Source organism: Geotrypetes seraphini, chromosome 2, assembly GCF_902459505.1.
Source record: "Geotrypetes seraphini chromosome 2, aGeoSer1.1, whole genome shotgun sequence".
NCBI lineage: Eukaryota > Metazoa > Chordata > Amphibia > Gymnophiona > Dermophiidae > Geotrypetes > Geotrypetes seraphini.
In genome coordinates this window covers 12,910,787-12,925,965 of record NC_047085.1, presented here as the reverse complement: position 1 = coordinate 12,925,965, position 15,179 = coordinate 12,910,787, and the positions used below count along the sequence as shown (strand labels likewise).

Below are 15,179 nucleotides of genomic sequence, written 5' to 3'. Positions count from 1 at the left end.
CAATTAATTTTAATTTATGTCAATTATGAGTTTCTAATTACTTGTTATCAACAGCAATTAAGCTTTGTAAATAATAGGTGCGCCAATCTAGGTGCCCGCATTTTGGCATCTTTTATAGAGTCCGTAGAGTTTCATGGTGAAGGTTTTATAGGGTAGGTCACCAGGTCTTTCCCCAACCCATAGCACTTAGCCACACGACCGCTGCGGTTGGTATGTCACGTGTTGCCATCCTCCCGTGAAAACCAGGGAAGCATGGCAAGGACTGGCCTACAGGGTCGGACACGACTGAATGGTAGTGGTAGTAGTTATAGAATCAGGCCCAAGTCCCCATCCTGGCACCACCACCCTCCATAGCTGTTCTTTTGTGTGTGTGTGTGTGGGGGGGGGGTGTTATATTGTCTTTATTGACTGGTTCTCACAATTGTTGGGATGGTGCAGGAAGAAGACGATGAGAACCTGTACTCCTCTATCCAGCAACTGCGGGACCGGGCCAACGAGCTCACCAACCAAGTGACGAGCTTTGAGCACACCAACAGCTACGACTCCCGCTATCAGCAGCGTCTGGATGAGCTCCGCGCAGCTGAGGAACGCCTGAGGGAACTTACCGAAGTTCGCAACAGGAAGTAAGTGAGCCCAGCTCCGATGGTGCCTTCTGTGTTGTCATAAGTCGCATGGCCTTGTGCTTTCTGTACCAAAAGTATTCAATGTGAGAAACAAAATACATTACCAGAAGAAAGGAACGAACCCTACCACTAAGGAGGTAGCAGGAAAGGGTAAAACAGAGGAATATTCAGAAAATAGAAAACTACGTGAGGAGAGGGACAGGCAGAATTCTCAGAGACAGAGAAGGAATGATGTGAGCAATTCTACAATTTAGAGGCTTCAAATAGGAGCTCTTTCTTTGGTACAATGTATGCAGTGCTCAACTATGCAAAGTAGGGTAAATATAGTCAATTACTGATAGTCAATTCATTAAAATGCTATACCAAGAATACCATAACATAAAATTAATTAACTATTTAATTGATTGATTTCTTTAATTCAATTCATAAAAAGGAAAAAAGTCAAATTTCATCTTATAATAACAAACTTCTATTAATAATGACAGGGGTGGCAATTCAGCCCATTTCGGCTAATTGGAAAAATTATACAAATCTTAATTATTCTTTTTGGTGGAATTCACTTTGTCACATTTTTTAAATGGAAAGAGCAATTGCTGTACAGAAAGGTAATTATAACAATTTTATAAAGATCTGGGGGCCATTAGAGAATTATTGTAATGAATGAACATCGTTTTCCTTTCTGATGGATACATGTATTTTATTGGGGGGAGGGGGGAAATTGGATGATTAATATTTTTATTTAATGATTGGATTTCTAATCTAATCTAATCTAAACCTTAGGTTTGTATACCACATCATCTCTACATTCGTAAATGTACCTCTCTACATTTCTGTTGAAGAATTGAATGGTGGGGGGGAAAGGGTTATAATTTCTTTAATGGATTATATGTATAAGAATGTCAAGTGCTGTATATTTTATTAGTAATGTAATGTTTTAATATTAATCACTTGTTTGTCAGTTTTAAAATGAATAAAGAATTTCAAAACAAAATTGAATTCATATCCTAAAAACTAACACAATTTATTTCATCTACATTTAAAATCTACAATAACATGTAATACAAAGTGCAAAATGCTACTAATAACAAAACCATAGGCTGGGGGAAAGCTACAGGTACTATCTAAAAAGCTTTAAAGTAGAGTCCATCAATCAATCTTCAAAGTAATTAATGATGTGACGTTTTGAAGCCATTCGGGCCCAATGAAGCTCACTTAACTTGATGATGAGTCAATTAAAGTCCCAATATCTCCTTGAGTAATAATCTGTAAGCTTGACCAGACCAGTTGTTCCTTATATTAATGATCCAATAAGAAATGCTTAATCAGTTCTCAGGTTCTCTCTTCTTAATCCTTAAAGTTTTCCAGTTTTAATTCCTTATGTTGTTCAATCAGCATAAGCCTCCAACTCCAGCTGAATTTCAGTTGAGTCCATCATCAGGAACTCTCAGCCGGAGATCTGTATCAGAAGTAATTTCAGTACTTATATCTTCAACCTCCCTGATGATGGATTCAACTGAAATTCAGCTTGAGTTGGAGGCTTATGCTGATTGAACAATATAATGGGGAGGAGGAATCGGCAATGGGTGGGCTTGGGGGCAGGCAGGCTTCAGTGTGGATCGGCTTCGGGGGAGGGAGGAAGGGGTGGGACAAAGGCTGGAAGGCAGTGATGGGGAGGGGCATGAACTCGGGACATAGGAAAGAGGGAGGAGGGGGCACTAACTTGGGGAAGGAATAGAAAGGGACAATTGGGCCTGAGTGTGTGAGTGAGAGGGAAAGAGATGGTGCACATGGGGAAAGGAAGAGGAAAATTGGGCATAGAGAGGAGTGAGGTAGAGATTCATGGGGAATAGTAGGATGAGAGGGAGAAATGTTGGCTATGGTGGTGGAGAGGGAACAGAGGGATAGATTGAAGGGGATACAAGGGGGAGGAATGTTGGGCATAGTGATGGAGGGACACATGTGGCATGGTGTTAGAGAGGGGTGATAGAAGGAGAAATGGGCATGGGGCTGGTGGGCCGTGGTGAAAAATGATCTGGGGGATGAGAGAGGAAGAAAAGTTGGACTCATGGAGGGACAGAGAGAGATGTTGGTTGGGGAATGGAATGAGGTCTGGAATTGAGGAAGCATGCAGGAGGCAGAAAGAAATACAGAAAGATTGGATGCACAGTCAGAAATCACCAGACAAGAAAGGTAGGAAAAATTATTTTATTTTTAATTTAGGGATCAAAATGTGTCCGTTTTGAGAATTTATATCTGCTGTCTATATTTTGCACTATATTTGTCTATTTTTCTATAGTTGTTACTAAGGTGATATTGCATATTTTAAAGTCATCTGCTTTGACCTCTTGAAACCCCCCCCAAATATAAATGATAATTCACATTTTCTCTGTGTACAGTGTGTTTTGTGTGTTTTAAATTTTGTGGTTACCATTATGTATTAATATGATTATATTGTGTGTACCTGTAAATGAAAAATGGATGGAAGAAAATGCATTACAAGTAGTATTATTATTATGGGGGTGGAGTCAGGGGTGGAGTTTGGGCGGGGGTACTCGGTAAGGATTTGTTAGGCTTAGGGGGTACTTGGCTTGAAAAGGTTGAGAAACACTGGTATAGGGTTACCAGATTTTACTTTAGTAATGGAGAAACCTCTCTGGACAGAGACTGTAGTGCCATTAAATGCTCTCCTTCAGAGGGGCAGCACACTTAAGCACTCCCTGTGTCCAGGGACATGAAAAGTTGGCTCCCAAGGTGGAGGCACACCTGATTGCTTGATGGGGAATAATTGCTAGCCACACCTTTAGATTGTCCATGTCACTGTTTCTTCTCTCTAATCCCTTCCTCGTAGGCTGATGGAGAAAAAGAAGAGGGACCGACAGATGGCAAACAAGCGAAACTGAGACTTCCTGCTTCGCCCTTCACGAGCTTAATCCTTCAAGATGGGGCCAGCAGTACCCACTCCAAAATTTTAGCTCCCTTCCGTCATATCCCAGAAGAGGGGCAGCAGAAAACATTTTGATTGGAGGGGAGCTACTCCAAGCTCTTGAGTTGCTGATGCTGGGCAATAAATTGGTTGGATCGTGGCCCCAGTGGTGCATCCCATTCTGATGCCTCAGCCCCAGTGCTTGTCTCAGGATCCCCTTGTTTTGGACCCTGATCTTTCATGCAATGGCTGTCCAGCTCTCACCCTGGGTACCTCCACCTCTTATGGCAGGATTGCTAGGTTGCTGACAATCCCTATACATGCTCCAGAGCTTTGTAGTGTCTGCAAGAGAGGACCGTTTTCTCTTAGCTGCAGTCCTAAGCTCTCACATGTTGCATGCACAAATCTCTTTTATGTCCTCATCTGCAACCTGGCACCTTCTGCTGGTGATCTAAAAAAAACTCTATGTACTACAGATGCAATGAGAAATGTGCCTTCCTACAATGAGTGTCCCAAGGGCTGAGAGGCATGGCAGTAGGATGACTCTGAGCTATGCGACACCGTGCCCATCCCAGGAGCGAGGCTGCTGCTACCAGTGGACAGAACACATTTCAGGCCCACTCTACAGTTTGCTTGGAAAGAAGACTTTATTCTGATTTAGCACTCTTTTTAGCTCAGTAGGCTTTGGTGCTCCATGAACATATGAGGAAGAAGTTGCGAGGTCTGTGCTCCGGAATTTGATGCGCCCTGGAATTCGAGTTTTAGGATCTCCAGAGGGTGCTGCTAAAGCCATAAACCCAACCCCAGGAAAAGATCTCGTCACATCAGCAGCTCAACAAATAAGAAGAGATGGAGCAGATCTTTCTAGATTTATATATATATATATATTATAAATATGCATATATATTTTTCTTTTATTTGTGTACATAAAATGTTCATGAGTTTGGTTACCAGCTACAGTGTTATGGTATGTCAGAGATGCACTAGCCCTGTGCGACACTTGTACGAGGCGTAGACCGAGCTCACCAAGATAGACTGGCTGACATTGACTTCAGTGGTGCACGAGGACAGACAGGGCGTATCATAGATCCAACACACCTGCCATCCATGAACCTGGGATAAAATTTAAATTGAATCAGGTTGGGCAGACTGGATGGACCATTCGGGTCGTTATCTGCCGTCATCTACTATGTTAATATGTATCTATTACCGGATGAAAGCAGCCACTGCAAACAATAGTCCTGGTCTAAGATAAGCCACCACCTGGTGCTGTGATTATGAAGACATAGAAACATGATGGCAGATAAAGGCCCATAACCATCCGCAGTAACCATTATCTCTTCCTCTCTCTAAGACACGGGTAGGGAGCTCCGGTCCTCGAGAGCCGTTTTCCAGTCGGGTTTTCAGGATTTCCCCAATGTATATGCATTGAAAGCAGTGCATGCAAATAGATCTCATGCATATTCATTGGGGAAATCCTGAAAACCTGACTGGAATACGGCTCTCGAGGACCGGAGTTCCCTACCCCTGCTCTAAGAGATCCCACGTGCCTATCCCAGGATTTCTTGAATTCAGTCTCTGTCTCCACCAGGAGACACTTCCACGCATCTACCACCCTTTCTGTAAAAAAAAGTATTTCCTCAGATTACTCTTGACTTCATCCTATGCCATCTCACTGCAAATGACTCGACTCATGGGCATTTACGCCATGTAGGTATTTAAACATCTCTATCATATCTCCCCCCTCTCCTGCCTTTCCTCCAAAGTATACAGATTGAGATGTTTAAGTCTGTCCCCATACGCCTTATCACAAAGACCACACACCATTTTAGTAGCCTTCCTCTGGACCGACTCCATCCTTTTTATATCTTTTTGAATCATATATCTATATGATTCTTTGAACTTTCGAAAAATAAGAGAACAAGAGGGCATTCGGAAAAGTTGAAAGGGGACAGATTCAAAACAAATGCTAGGAAGTTCTTCTTTACCCAACGTGTGGTGGACACCTGGAATGCGCTTCCAGAGGACGTTATAAGGCAGAGTACGGTACTGGGGTTCAAGAAAGGATTAGACAAATTCCTACTGGAAATGGGGATAGAGGGGTATAGATAGAAGATTACTGCACAGGTCCTGGACCTGTTGGGCCGCCGCGTGAGCGGACTGCTGGGCACGATGGACCTCGGGTCTGACCCAGCAGAGGCATTGCTTATGTTCATATGTTCTTGAAGGTACACAATATTCTAAATGAGGTCTCAGCAGAGCCTGTACTGAACCTCTTTTCACAGATCAAAGGAAATTTTGTCTCAGGCTGAGGTTGTGGCATTTGCTCTAATAGTCTGTGGAAATGTATCTGACACTAAAATGTACCATCTGAAAACCTAAACAGAAGGTTCCAAGTTTAGAGCTATGTATGGGATGAGGATGCAAATTGTGACTCATCTCTGGAAAGATGACCCTTCCTAGATTTTTGTTCTGGCCCCATCCCTTTCCTTTACTAGGTCATGTGCAGCACTTACTAAGAAGTAGAGAACGACACAGGAACAAATTTTTCCCCGTCCCCACGGGAACTCATTTTCCCATCCCGTCCCCGTCCCGAGTTCTTTTCCTGTCTCTGCCCCATTCCTGCAAGCTCTGTCCTCATCTGCAGTGGCATACCTAGCATATGTGACACCCGGGGCCCATCATTTTTTGGCACCCCCCACCCCCCCCCATTTGTACGAAAAATATGATTTTTTTGTAACAAGCCACACTTCACATATGAGCACCTAGGAAAAGGCAGCATCTTACATACTGCAGTGAGCAGTACATCAATACACCCATTGTAAAACTAAACAAGCCAGACTAGTACAGATCAATCCTGCACAGTCAATCCTAACAGAAAACCATGTCTTTCGAACACACAGAACACAGAAACACCTTTGCCTAGTATGGAATACTAGCTGATGCCCCGGCGTTGCACGGGTATTTAATTATAGCAATAACACTGTAAATGGATTCAAATAAAGATACTTTATAGTGGTGAATGAAATTATTTTTTTACAGCTTAATAAAAAGTACAATATTCAAATTATAAAGTGAAATATTTGACAAAATGAATATAATACAACTAACGCAAAACGTGATTATAAACAACATTTTTAGTTTCACCTCCAGGAGCAAGAACATATAAATTGTTGGGTGAAGAGACCCCCAGAACATATCACCCCAGGTAGTGAGGGATCTGCATACCAAGTTTCGTTCAAATCGGTCAAGCCGTTTTTGATTTACTGTGAGAATGGCAGCTGTTTACATTTTTTTGAACATATAAATTCTTGGGTGAAGAGACCCCCAGAACATATCATCCCAGGTAGTGATGGACCTGCATACAAAGTTTCGTTCAAATCGGTCAAGCCGTTTTTGAACTACTGTGAGAATGGCAGCTTTTTACATTATTTCCATTGACATGAATGGGTGAAATCTGATTTTATGTTTGTAGCTCCGCCCACGTGTGCAGGTGGGCCTCGAGACCCCCAGAACATATCACCCCAGGTAGTGAGGGATCTGCATACCAAGTTTCGTTCAAATCGGTCAAGCCGTTTTTGAATTACTGTGAGAATGGCAGGGTTTACATTTTTTCCATTGACATGAATGGGTGAAATCCGATTTTCTGTTTGTAGCTCCGCCCACGTGTGCAGGTGGGCCGCGAGACCCCCAGAACATATCACCACAGGTAGTGAGGGATCTGCATACCAAGTTTCGTTCAAATCGGTCAAGCCGTTTTTGCGTGATCGCGGCACATACACACACACATACATACCTCCGATTTTATATATATAGATGTCATCACACACTAACCCCTCCCCCTTTTACAAATCTGTAGTGTGGATTTTAGCCACAGTGGTAACAGCTCTGATGCTCATAGAATTCTGAGCATCAGAGCTGCTACCACCACGGCTAGCGCTAAAAAACGCTCCACAGTTTTGTAAAAGGGAGGATAAAATAGAAATACATAGACAAAGGTTAAATTGAACCAACAAGAAGCTGGACTCTGCATACAATGCAACACCACAGAAACAGTGACACATGTCTCCTAAAGCAATAAATAAATAGAAAATTTTTGTTCTACCTTTGTCTTCTCTGGTTTTTGCTTTCCTCATCTTCTTGTTACTGTCTTCCTTCCATCCACTGTCTGCCATCTCTCTGCCCCTCCCTATATGGCATCTTCTCTCCTTCTATGCCCCTTCTAGAAACTGTATGACTCCCCCTTCCATCTCTCCTCTAGACCCCCCCCTTTGGTCTGGCATCCATCATCTTCCCTCTGTTCCTTCATGGTCTGACATCTTTCTCCTTTCATCTCTCTTTCCCTCCCCCCTGTGGTTTTTAGCATCTCTCTCTTCTCATTTCCTCCGCTCAGATCTGATATCTCTGTCTCCTTTCCCGTTCTCTGGCATCTCTCTCTCTTCCCTTTCCTTCTCTGGTCTTCCTTCTTTATTTTCTGCCTCCGTCTAAATTTAATTCTTTCTTACTATGCAGTCCTCAGTTTCCCTCTTTTCACTATGTCTACCCACAGCATGCCACCTCTTTCCTTCACCCCTCCACTATCTCATTAACTATCTTCTTCCCCCATTCAGCATATGTCTTTTTTCTTTATCCCTCCTTCCATCCAGTATATGTTCTCTTTCTCCACATCCACTCAGCATTTGCTCTCCCTTCTCCCCACTTCCATCATCTGACCTCTTCTCTCTCCCCTTTCTACCCACTTCCATCATCTGCCCCCTTCTCTCAATCTCTCCATCCATCACAGGCCCATCTTTCTGCCTTCCTCACCTTTCCGATTTTGGCAACAAGATCTGCAACGCCCCCCCCCCTCCCCGAACAACAGGCCCGGTCCGACAAACCTCCCTGCCCTGTGGCCGGCGGTGTCTAAACTGCCTTCTTACAGCAGCCGGAGCTTTGTAGTTGCATATGGCTGCCGTAAAGGTCGTCTCTGATGCAACTTCCAGTTGTGTCAGAGATGGCCTTTACGGCAGCCACACGCAGCTTCAACACTCTAGCTCAGAGGTGCCCACATTTTTTGGGGCTTGCGAGCTACTTTTAAAATGACCAGGTCAAAATGATCTACCAACAATAAAATTTAAAAAAAACACAAAGCATACTGTACGCTGAGAAAATGTTAATTATCATTCCTATTCTGGGGTTTTTTCAAAGAGGTCAAGGCAGATGACACTATGCACTGTCACCTCAGTAACAACCATACAAAAATAGACAAATATACCCCCTCCCTTTTTACTAAACCACAATAGCAGTTTTTAGCGCTGAATGCCCAGGGCTGCTCTCGACGCTCATAGGCTCCCTGCGCTAAAAACCGCTATTGTGGTTTAGTAAAAGGGGGCCATAGTGCAAAATATAGACAGCAGATATAAATTCAGACACATTTTGATCACTAAATTGAAAATAAAATTTTTCCTACCTTGTCTGGTGATTTCATGAGTCTCTGGTTGCACTTTCTTCTTCTGACTGTGCATCCAATCTTTCTTCCCTTCTTTCAGCCTGTATGCTTCCTTTCTTCCAGACCTCATTCCTTCCCCTGCCCTTTCTTTCTCCCTGCCTCCCTTTCTTTTTTTCTCTCTTCATGCCCCCTTTCTTTTTTTCTGTTTCCCTTCTGTCTCCCTGCCTGCCCCCTTTCTTTCTTTCTCCCTGCCCTCCACCAAGCCACTGCTACCACCATCAGGGAACAGGCCCCAAAGCCGTCGCCGTGGCTGCCCCAAGCTCTCTCTGCTTCCCTGCGTCGGGCCGACCAGTATTCCTCTCCCTGACGTCAATTCTGCCATCGGAGAGGAAGTCCCACCCAGCCAGGCAGCGATTGGCTGGCCCGAACTTCCTCTCCGATGGCAGCCTTAGGGGGGGTGCACAGCCAGCCAAGTCCTGAAAATGGTTGATCGCCAAGGCAAAGTGAGTCTATCACGGAGCCCGAGATGGGCTCCGCGATCGACTCACTTTGCCTTGGCGATTGACCATTTTCCGGACCTGGCCAGCTGTGCACCCCCCCCCCTAAGGCTGCACCCAGGGCGGAATGCCCTCCCCCCCCCAGCCCTCCCCTTGGTACGCCACTGCTCATCTGCACAAGCATCACTTTCAAATCCTAAGTAGCAACATTCTAGAGCTCAGATTGTGATGTCATAATGCCTCATTCCACCAATGCCTAAGTTCCGTCCTCATCTGCACAAGCCTCGAATGCTTTAAAATCATAAGTGTATGAGGCTTGTGTGGTTAGGGCAGAGCTTGCAGAAATGGTGCAGGGGTGGGGCAAGGGACAAATTTGCCCCCATGTCATTCTAAGAAGCATCCAGTGATGTTTTTAAACCCCTTTTTGTGTTGCAAGAAACTGGTAACAGTGTACATGTAATAAGAGAAACTGACCCTAGAGCCCCGGGGAGGACAGATTTATATCAGACTGCAGAACCCTTTTCTAAGAGAACTGAATCTACAGGCACCAAGTTCATAGTGTAATGAATAACTGGGAGGTAGCAAAGTTAATCTTAGTCCAGGATAGTTGTGTAATGATGGGGCGGTCCGCCCCAGGCGCTGTCTTAGCATCCGTCCTCTCTGGTACCCGGCTCCTTCCCACTCCCCCCACCATGCATATGCCTTCATTCCACCCCCACCCCCCTCCCCTGCTGATACCTCTAGCTCTTTGGGGCGCAAACAGCAACTGCAAGCTGCTACTGGTGCCTGCATCGGCTCTCCCTCTAATGTCACTTCTGGGCCCTGCACCTAGGCATAGACAGTAAGTTTGTGATTCTGCTTGCACCAAGAAAGTTAGAGGTACAGGGAAAGGTGCACAAGCATGTTGGGGAGCAGAGAAGAGGATGGAGGAGGGGTGCCAGTGCCCCTCACCCTCATTGCGGCACTGGCCCAGGAATAGGCAACTTCGGCCCTCAAATACATAAGAACATAAGAATTGCCACTGCTGGGTGAGACCAGTGGTCCATTGCGCCCAGCAGTCCGCTCCTGCAGCAGCCCCCAGGTCAAAGACCAGAGCCCTAACTGAGATCAACCCTACCTGCGTACATTTCGGTTCAGCAGGAACTTGTCCAACCTTGTCTTGAATCCCTGGAGGGTGTTTTCCCCTATGACAGACTCCAGAAGAGCGTTCCAGTTTTTCACCACTCTCTGGGTGAAGAACAACTTCCTTACGTTCGTATGGAATCTATCTCCTTTTAACTTTAGAGAGTGCCTTCTCGTTCTCTCTACCTTGGAGAGAGTGAACAACCTGTTTTTATCTACTAAGTCTATTCCCTTCAGTACCTTGAATGTTTTGATCATGTCCCAGTCTCCTCTTTTCGAGGGAGAAGAGGCCCAGTTTCTCTAATCTCTCCCTGTACGGCAACTCCTCCAGCCACTTAACCATTTTAGTTGCTCTTCTCTGGACCCTTTCGAGTATTACTGTGTCCTTCTTCATGTACAGCGACCAATGCTGGATGCAGTATTCCAGGTGAGGGCATACCATGGCCCGGTACAGAGGCATGATAATCTTCTCCGATCTGTTCTTGATCCCCTTCTTAACCATTCCTAGCATTCTGTTTGCCCTCTTTGCCGCCACCATGCATTACACGGATGGATTCAACTTGTCAACCAGTACTCACAAGTCTCTTTCCTGGGGGATCTCTCCAAGTACCACTCCAGATATCCTGTATTCGTGTATAAGATTTTTTTTACCAACATGCATCACCTTACACTTATCCATGTTAAACCTCATTTCCCATGTCACGGCCCATTTCTCGAGTGTGTTTATGTCCTGTTGCAGGTCTTCGCAATCCTTCTGCATCTTCACTACTCTGAATAGCTTCATATCGTCTGCAAATTTAATCACCTCGCTCATCGTACCAATTTCCTGGTCGTTTATAAATATGTTGAAGAGCATGAGTCCAAGCACCGAACTCTGCGGCACTCTGCTCGTGACGCTTTTCCAGTCTGAGTATTGTCCATGTACCCCCACTCTCTGTTTCCTATCCGCCAACCAGTTTTTTTATCCACATGAGTATGTCACCCTTGATTCCATGTCTCACAATTTTTCATAGTAGTCGTTCATGCGGGACCTTGTTGAACGCCTTCTGAAAATCCAGATACACAAAGTCGACCGGCTCGCCCTTGTCTATCTGCCTGTTTACTCCCTCGAAGTGCAGCAAGTTCATCAAGCAAGATCTTCCTTTGCTGAAGCCATGCTGGCTGGTCCTCATCAGATTGTGTCCGTCATGGTGATCAATGATGCGGTCCTTTATCAGCGCCTCTACCATCTTTCCCGGTACCGCGGTCAGATTCACCAGTCTGTAGTTTCCCGGATCTCCTCTCAAACCTTTCTTGAAGATCGGGGTAACATTCGCCACTTTCCAGTCTTCCAGAATCCTTCCCGATTTGATCGACAGATTGGCTATCAGTTGAAGCAGTTCAGCTATAGTCCCTTTCAGTTCCTTGATTACCCTCAGATGGATGCAATCTGGGCCTGGGGATTTATCATTTTTAAGTCTATCAATCTGCCTCTTCTAGACTGACCGTCAACCCTGTCAGTTTCCCGTCTTCATTTCCTGCGTATAGCCTGTCAGTATGTTGTGTATATCCTCTTTGGTAAATACAGATGAAAAAAATGTGTTCAGTTTGTCAGCGATGGCTTTGTCCTTTAGCACTCCCTTTATTCCAGGTAGGTCAGGTTTGCAAGATATCGACAGTGAGCACTACCTCCACTGTATGCAAATCATTCTCATGGATATTCATTGTGGACATCCTGAAAACCTGACCTACCTGTGACACTTGGAAGAGCAGAGCTGCCAATCCCTGCCTTCAACTGATGTCATTTATACCAAAACCGTCAGACCTACTCTACATTGAAATCACAAAGGCAAAAGGATATAATTCAGAGCTGCAGCATCATTCGTGAGAAATGATCCTGTGGGTACCCTCTTCCACTGGGCCTGCATACTCACGCATCTCTTTAGCTCCTTCTCTGGTCGCTCTCACAAATGCGACAGAAGCTATCAAACAATCCCCAAATCTTGGTAAAGTACCAGCCAGTCAGGTTTCAGGAGACCCACAGTGAATATACATGAGATGGATTTGCATGCACTGCTTCAATTGGACGCAGATCTATCTCATTGTGGATGCCCTGAAAATCCGACCGGCTAAGTGTGCCCCAAGGACTGCGTTGAGAATCCCTGCAGGAAGGGCGGCCTCAGAGGCTCATTGATATGCCGATTTAGGGTCTGGAGTCATTGCCAGAACCTCCTTCACTAAATGCAATATTTCAAATCTCATTTTAAGAGTGAAGCACTGGCCTCTGGGCCTCATCACTTCATCAGGGCAGTGCATCAACATCATGCAGTGGCAATGTGAATGTCTAGCAGTGTATTCTTTGTATGAAAATAAATCTATTTAGCCAATAACTCTGTGGCTTGTGTTACTCTGTTGTCATGTTCATCCATACCCACCCTTCCTTCCTTCCTTCCCCTGGACCCTGTACTAAAAGCAGGAACCTGGTTCTGGCCTAAGACTTGGAGCTTGCATGAACCAAACTGGCCTCCGGCTCCTTCATCTCCTCCTCTTGTCACTATTTCCACATTTTCTCTTCCCTTTCCTCTGGCTCCTGTTCTTTTTTGCTGCCTTTCAGCCCTTTTCACACCATTTCTTTCCATCCTTCTGCACCCAGTGTCACACTATCCAGCTTGTTTAACAAAGCTCTACTCCTACCCCTCATTCAATCACCAAATTCCTGGGCCCCCAGTCAGTTTCAGCCCTTCTCTATCCAATCCCCAAGTCCCCACTCCCTCCCCATCCAATCTTCAAGGCCATACTCGGCTTTGTTTTCTCTCCTACTGCCCAAATCATCTGATCCTCAGCTTCCTTCTCAATTACCCACCTACTCCACAAACCCTAGCTCCTCCCCCAAACACTTACTTAGGGTTAGATTCACAAAGCAAACCGATCGTGTACCGATAGCTTTTCGACCCCTTAGCGACCAAATTTCCCTCGGGCCTGATTCACTTACCTCTCTACCGACCATCCTCCAATCCGCGCATGCAAATGAGGGCAAAGGCATGCAAAGTAGGCAGGGACCCGATTCACAAACCAAAACCCTGCAACACCGTCTGGGTTGGTCAATCACAAACAAGTGACTGCTGAGGACCAGTCGCTGAAGCCCTTTCCGTCTGCCCTGCCTACTGCCGCCCTGTTCTCTGCCCTGTCAGCCCCGGTTCAGCGCCACTGAAAAATCAAAATCCAGGACAGAAATGAATGAAATAGCAGAGCTGCCTTCTTCCGAATAGAACTTCCTGCACCGAGGCAAAGGGAACAGTTTTGCAGAAGTGCATTGGGAGGACAGATCTGAATTGCTTCCAGGCAAAGAAGCACGCGTGCAAACGACATTGCTTAAAAAAAAGAAAAGGGGAGTTTGTAGGATCACATTAGAGTAGAGGGATGAAACACTTCCTGCCCCAATCACCTGCCTGCCTGCCCCAAACGCCTGCTGGCCCCAACTCTCCCACCCATCCCCGCAGTACAAGCCCCCGTGGTTTTAACCCACAGGCTCAAGTTAAAAAAAAAACAAAAACCCAAAACTGTCGGGACTCTCGCTGGTCCAGCGCATGCGCAGACCATCTACAGATGGTTTGTGCATGCACTGGGATCACATTAGAGCGATCCGGGCAAGCAGATGGGGGTGTTCCTCCGATCGCCCCCATCTGCATATTGGGCTTTGGAGAATTCATCGGACCTGCCCAGATCAGGCCCGAATCGAACCCGATCAGGCAGGTTGGTGAATCTAGCCCTTAATCCCTAAATCCTTGCCACCTTTGAAGCACCCTCCAAACCAGGCATCCCATAATTCAGTATTTTGTCAAGGGTGTTTAAGTATCTACAGTATTTACTCAGTCTGTATTCATTAAGAATTAATCTGTTCTTTCCTGACACAGCAAAGGCAAAGTGAAATAGTCAATGAAACATTTCAGCTGATTGTACATCTCAGAAGAGGAATTGTTTTCGTGATGCTCTCCAAAGAACCACCTGAAATGCTAGAGCGTTATCATAGCCCTCCTTACCCTCTGGGAACTTAGTCATGGATAGAGAAGACATGGTCTTGGGAGGGTCCTGTAGCTGAATTTTGCAATGCCATAAACTGATGAAGACAAATTGTCTAGAACAGGGGTCAGCAACCTGCAGCTCGCGAGCCACCATCAAAACGTGATGGCAGATAAAGGCCAAATGGCCCATCCACAGGAAATGGTGACAAGTGTGTGCACAAAAGATGAGTAGGTTGGGTGTGTCCTGTGTGTTGCGAGGGGTGGGGGCGAAGGGTATACATGCAGGGATGATAAGGAGTGGGAGCGAGTGGTGCTTATGGGAGAAAATAAGAAAATTATTCGACCCAGCACAATTCAGGCTAATTGTCCAATCCCTAGTCTTAGGTCTACTGGACTATTGCAATTCCCTCTATCTACCTTGTCCTGCCAACATGATAAAACAACTTCAGACTATACAAAACACTGCCCTCAGACTGATCTACTCCCTGAGAAAATATGATCATATTACAACTGCCTTCCTAGACTCTCACTGGCTACCTATGCAAGCACGAATTCAATTCAAATTCTACTGTCTATTATTCAAAG

The 15,179-nt window shown here is 45.3% G+C and overlaps 1 protein-coding gene across 1 annotated transcript in view; it reads left to right on the top strand.

Annotated features, from left to right (window-relative positions):
- The window catches only part of LOC117355378 (1-phosphatidylinositol 4,5-bisphosphate phosphodiesterase gamma-1-like), a 204,213-nt gene extending 199,714 nt beyond the window's left edge, over window positions 1-4,499 (top strand). Inside the window, exons 32-33 of the mRNA XM_033933848.1 lie at window positions 439-623; window positions 3,472-4,499. Of these exons, the coding sequence (XP_033789739.1) occupies window positions 439-623; window positions 3,472-3,523 (237 nt within the window). The 3' untranslated portion in view covers window positions 3,524-4,499. The remainder of the gene's footprint in view (window positions 1-438; window positions 624-3,471) is intronic.
- The last annotated feature ends 10,680 nt before the right edge of the window (window positions 4,500-15,179 follow it).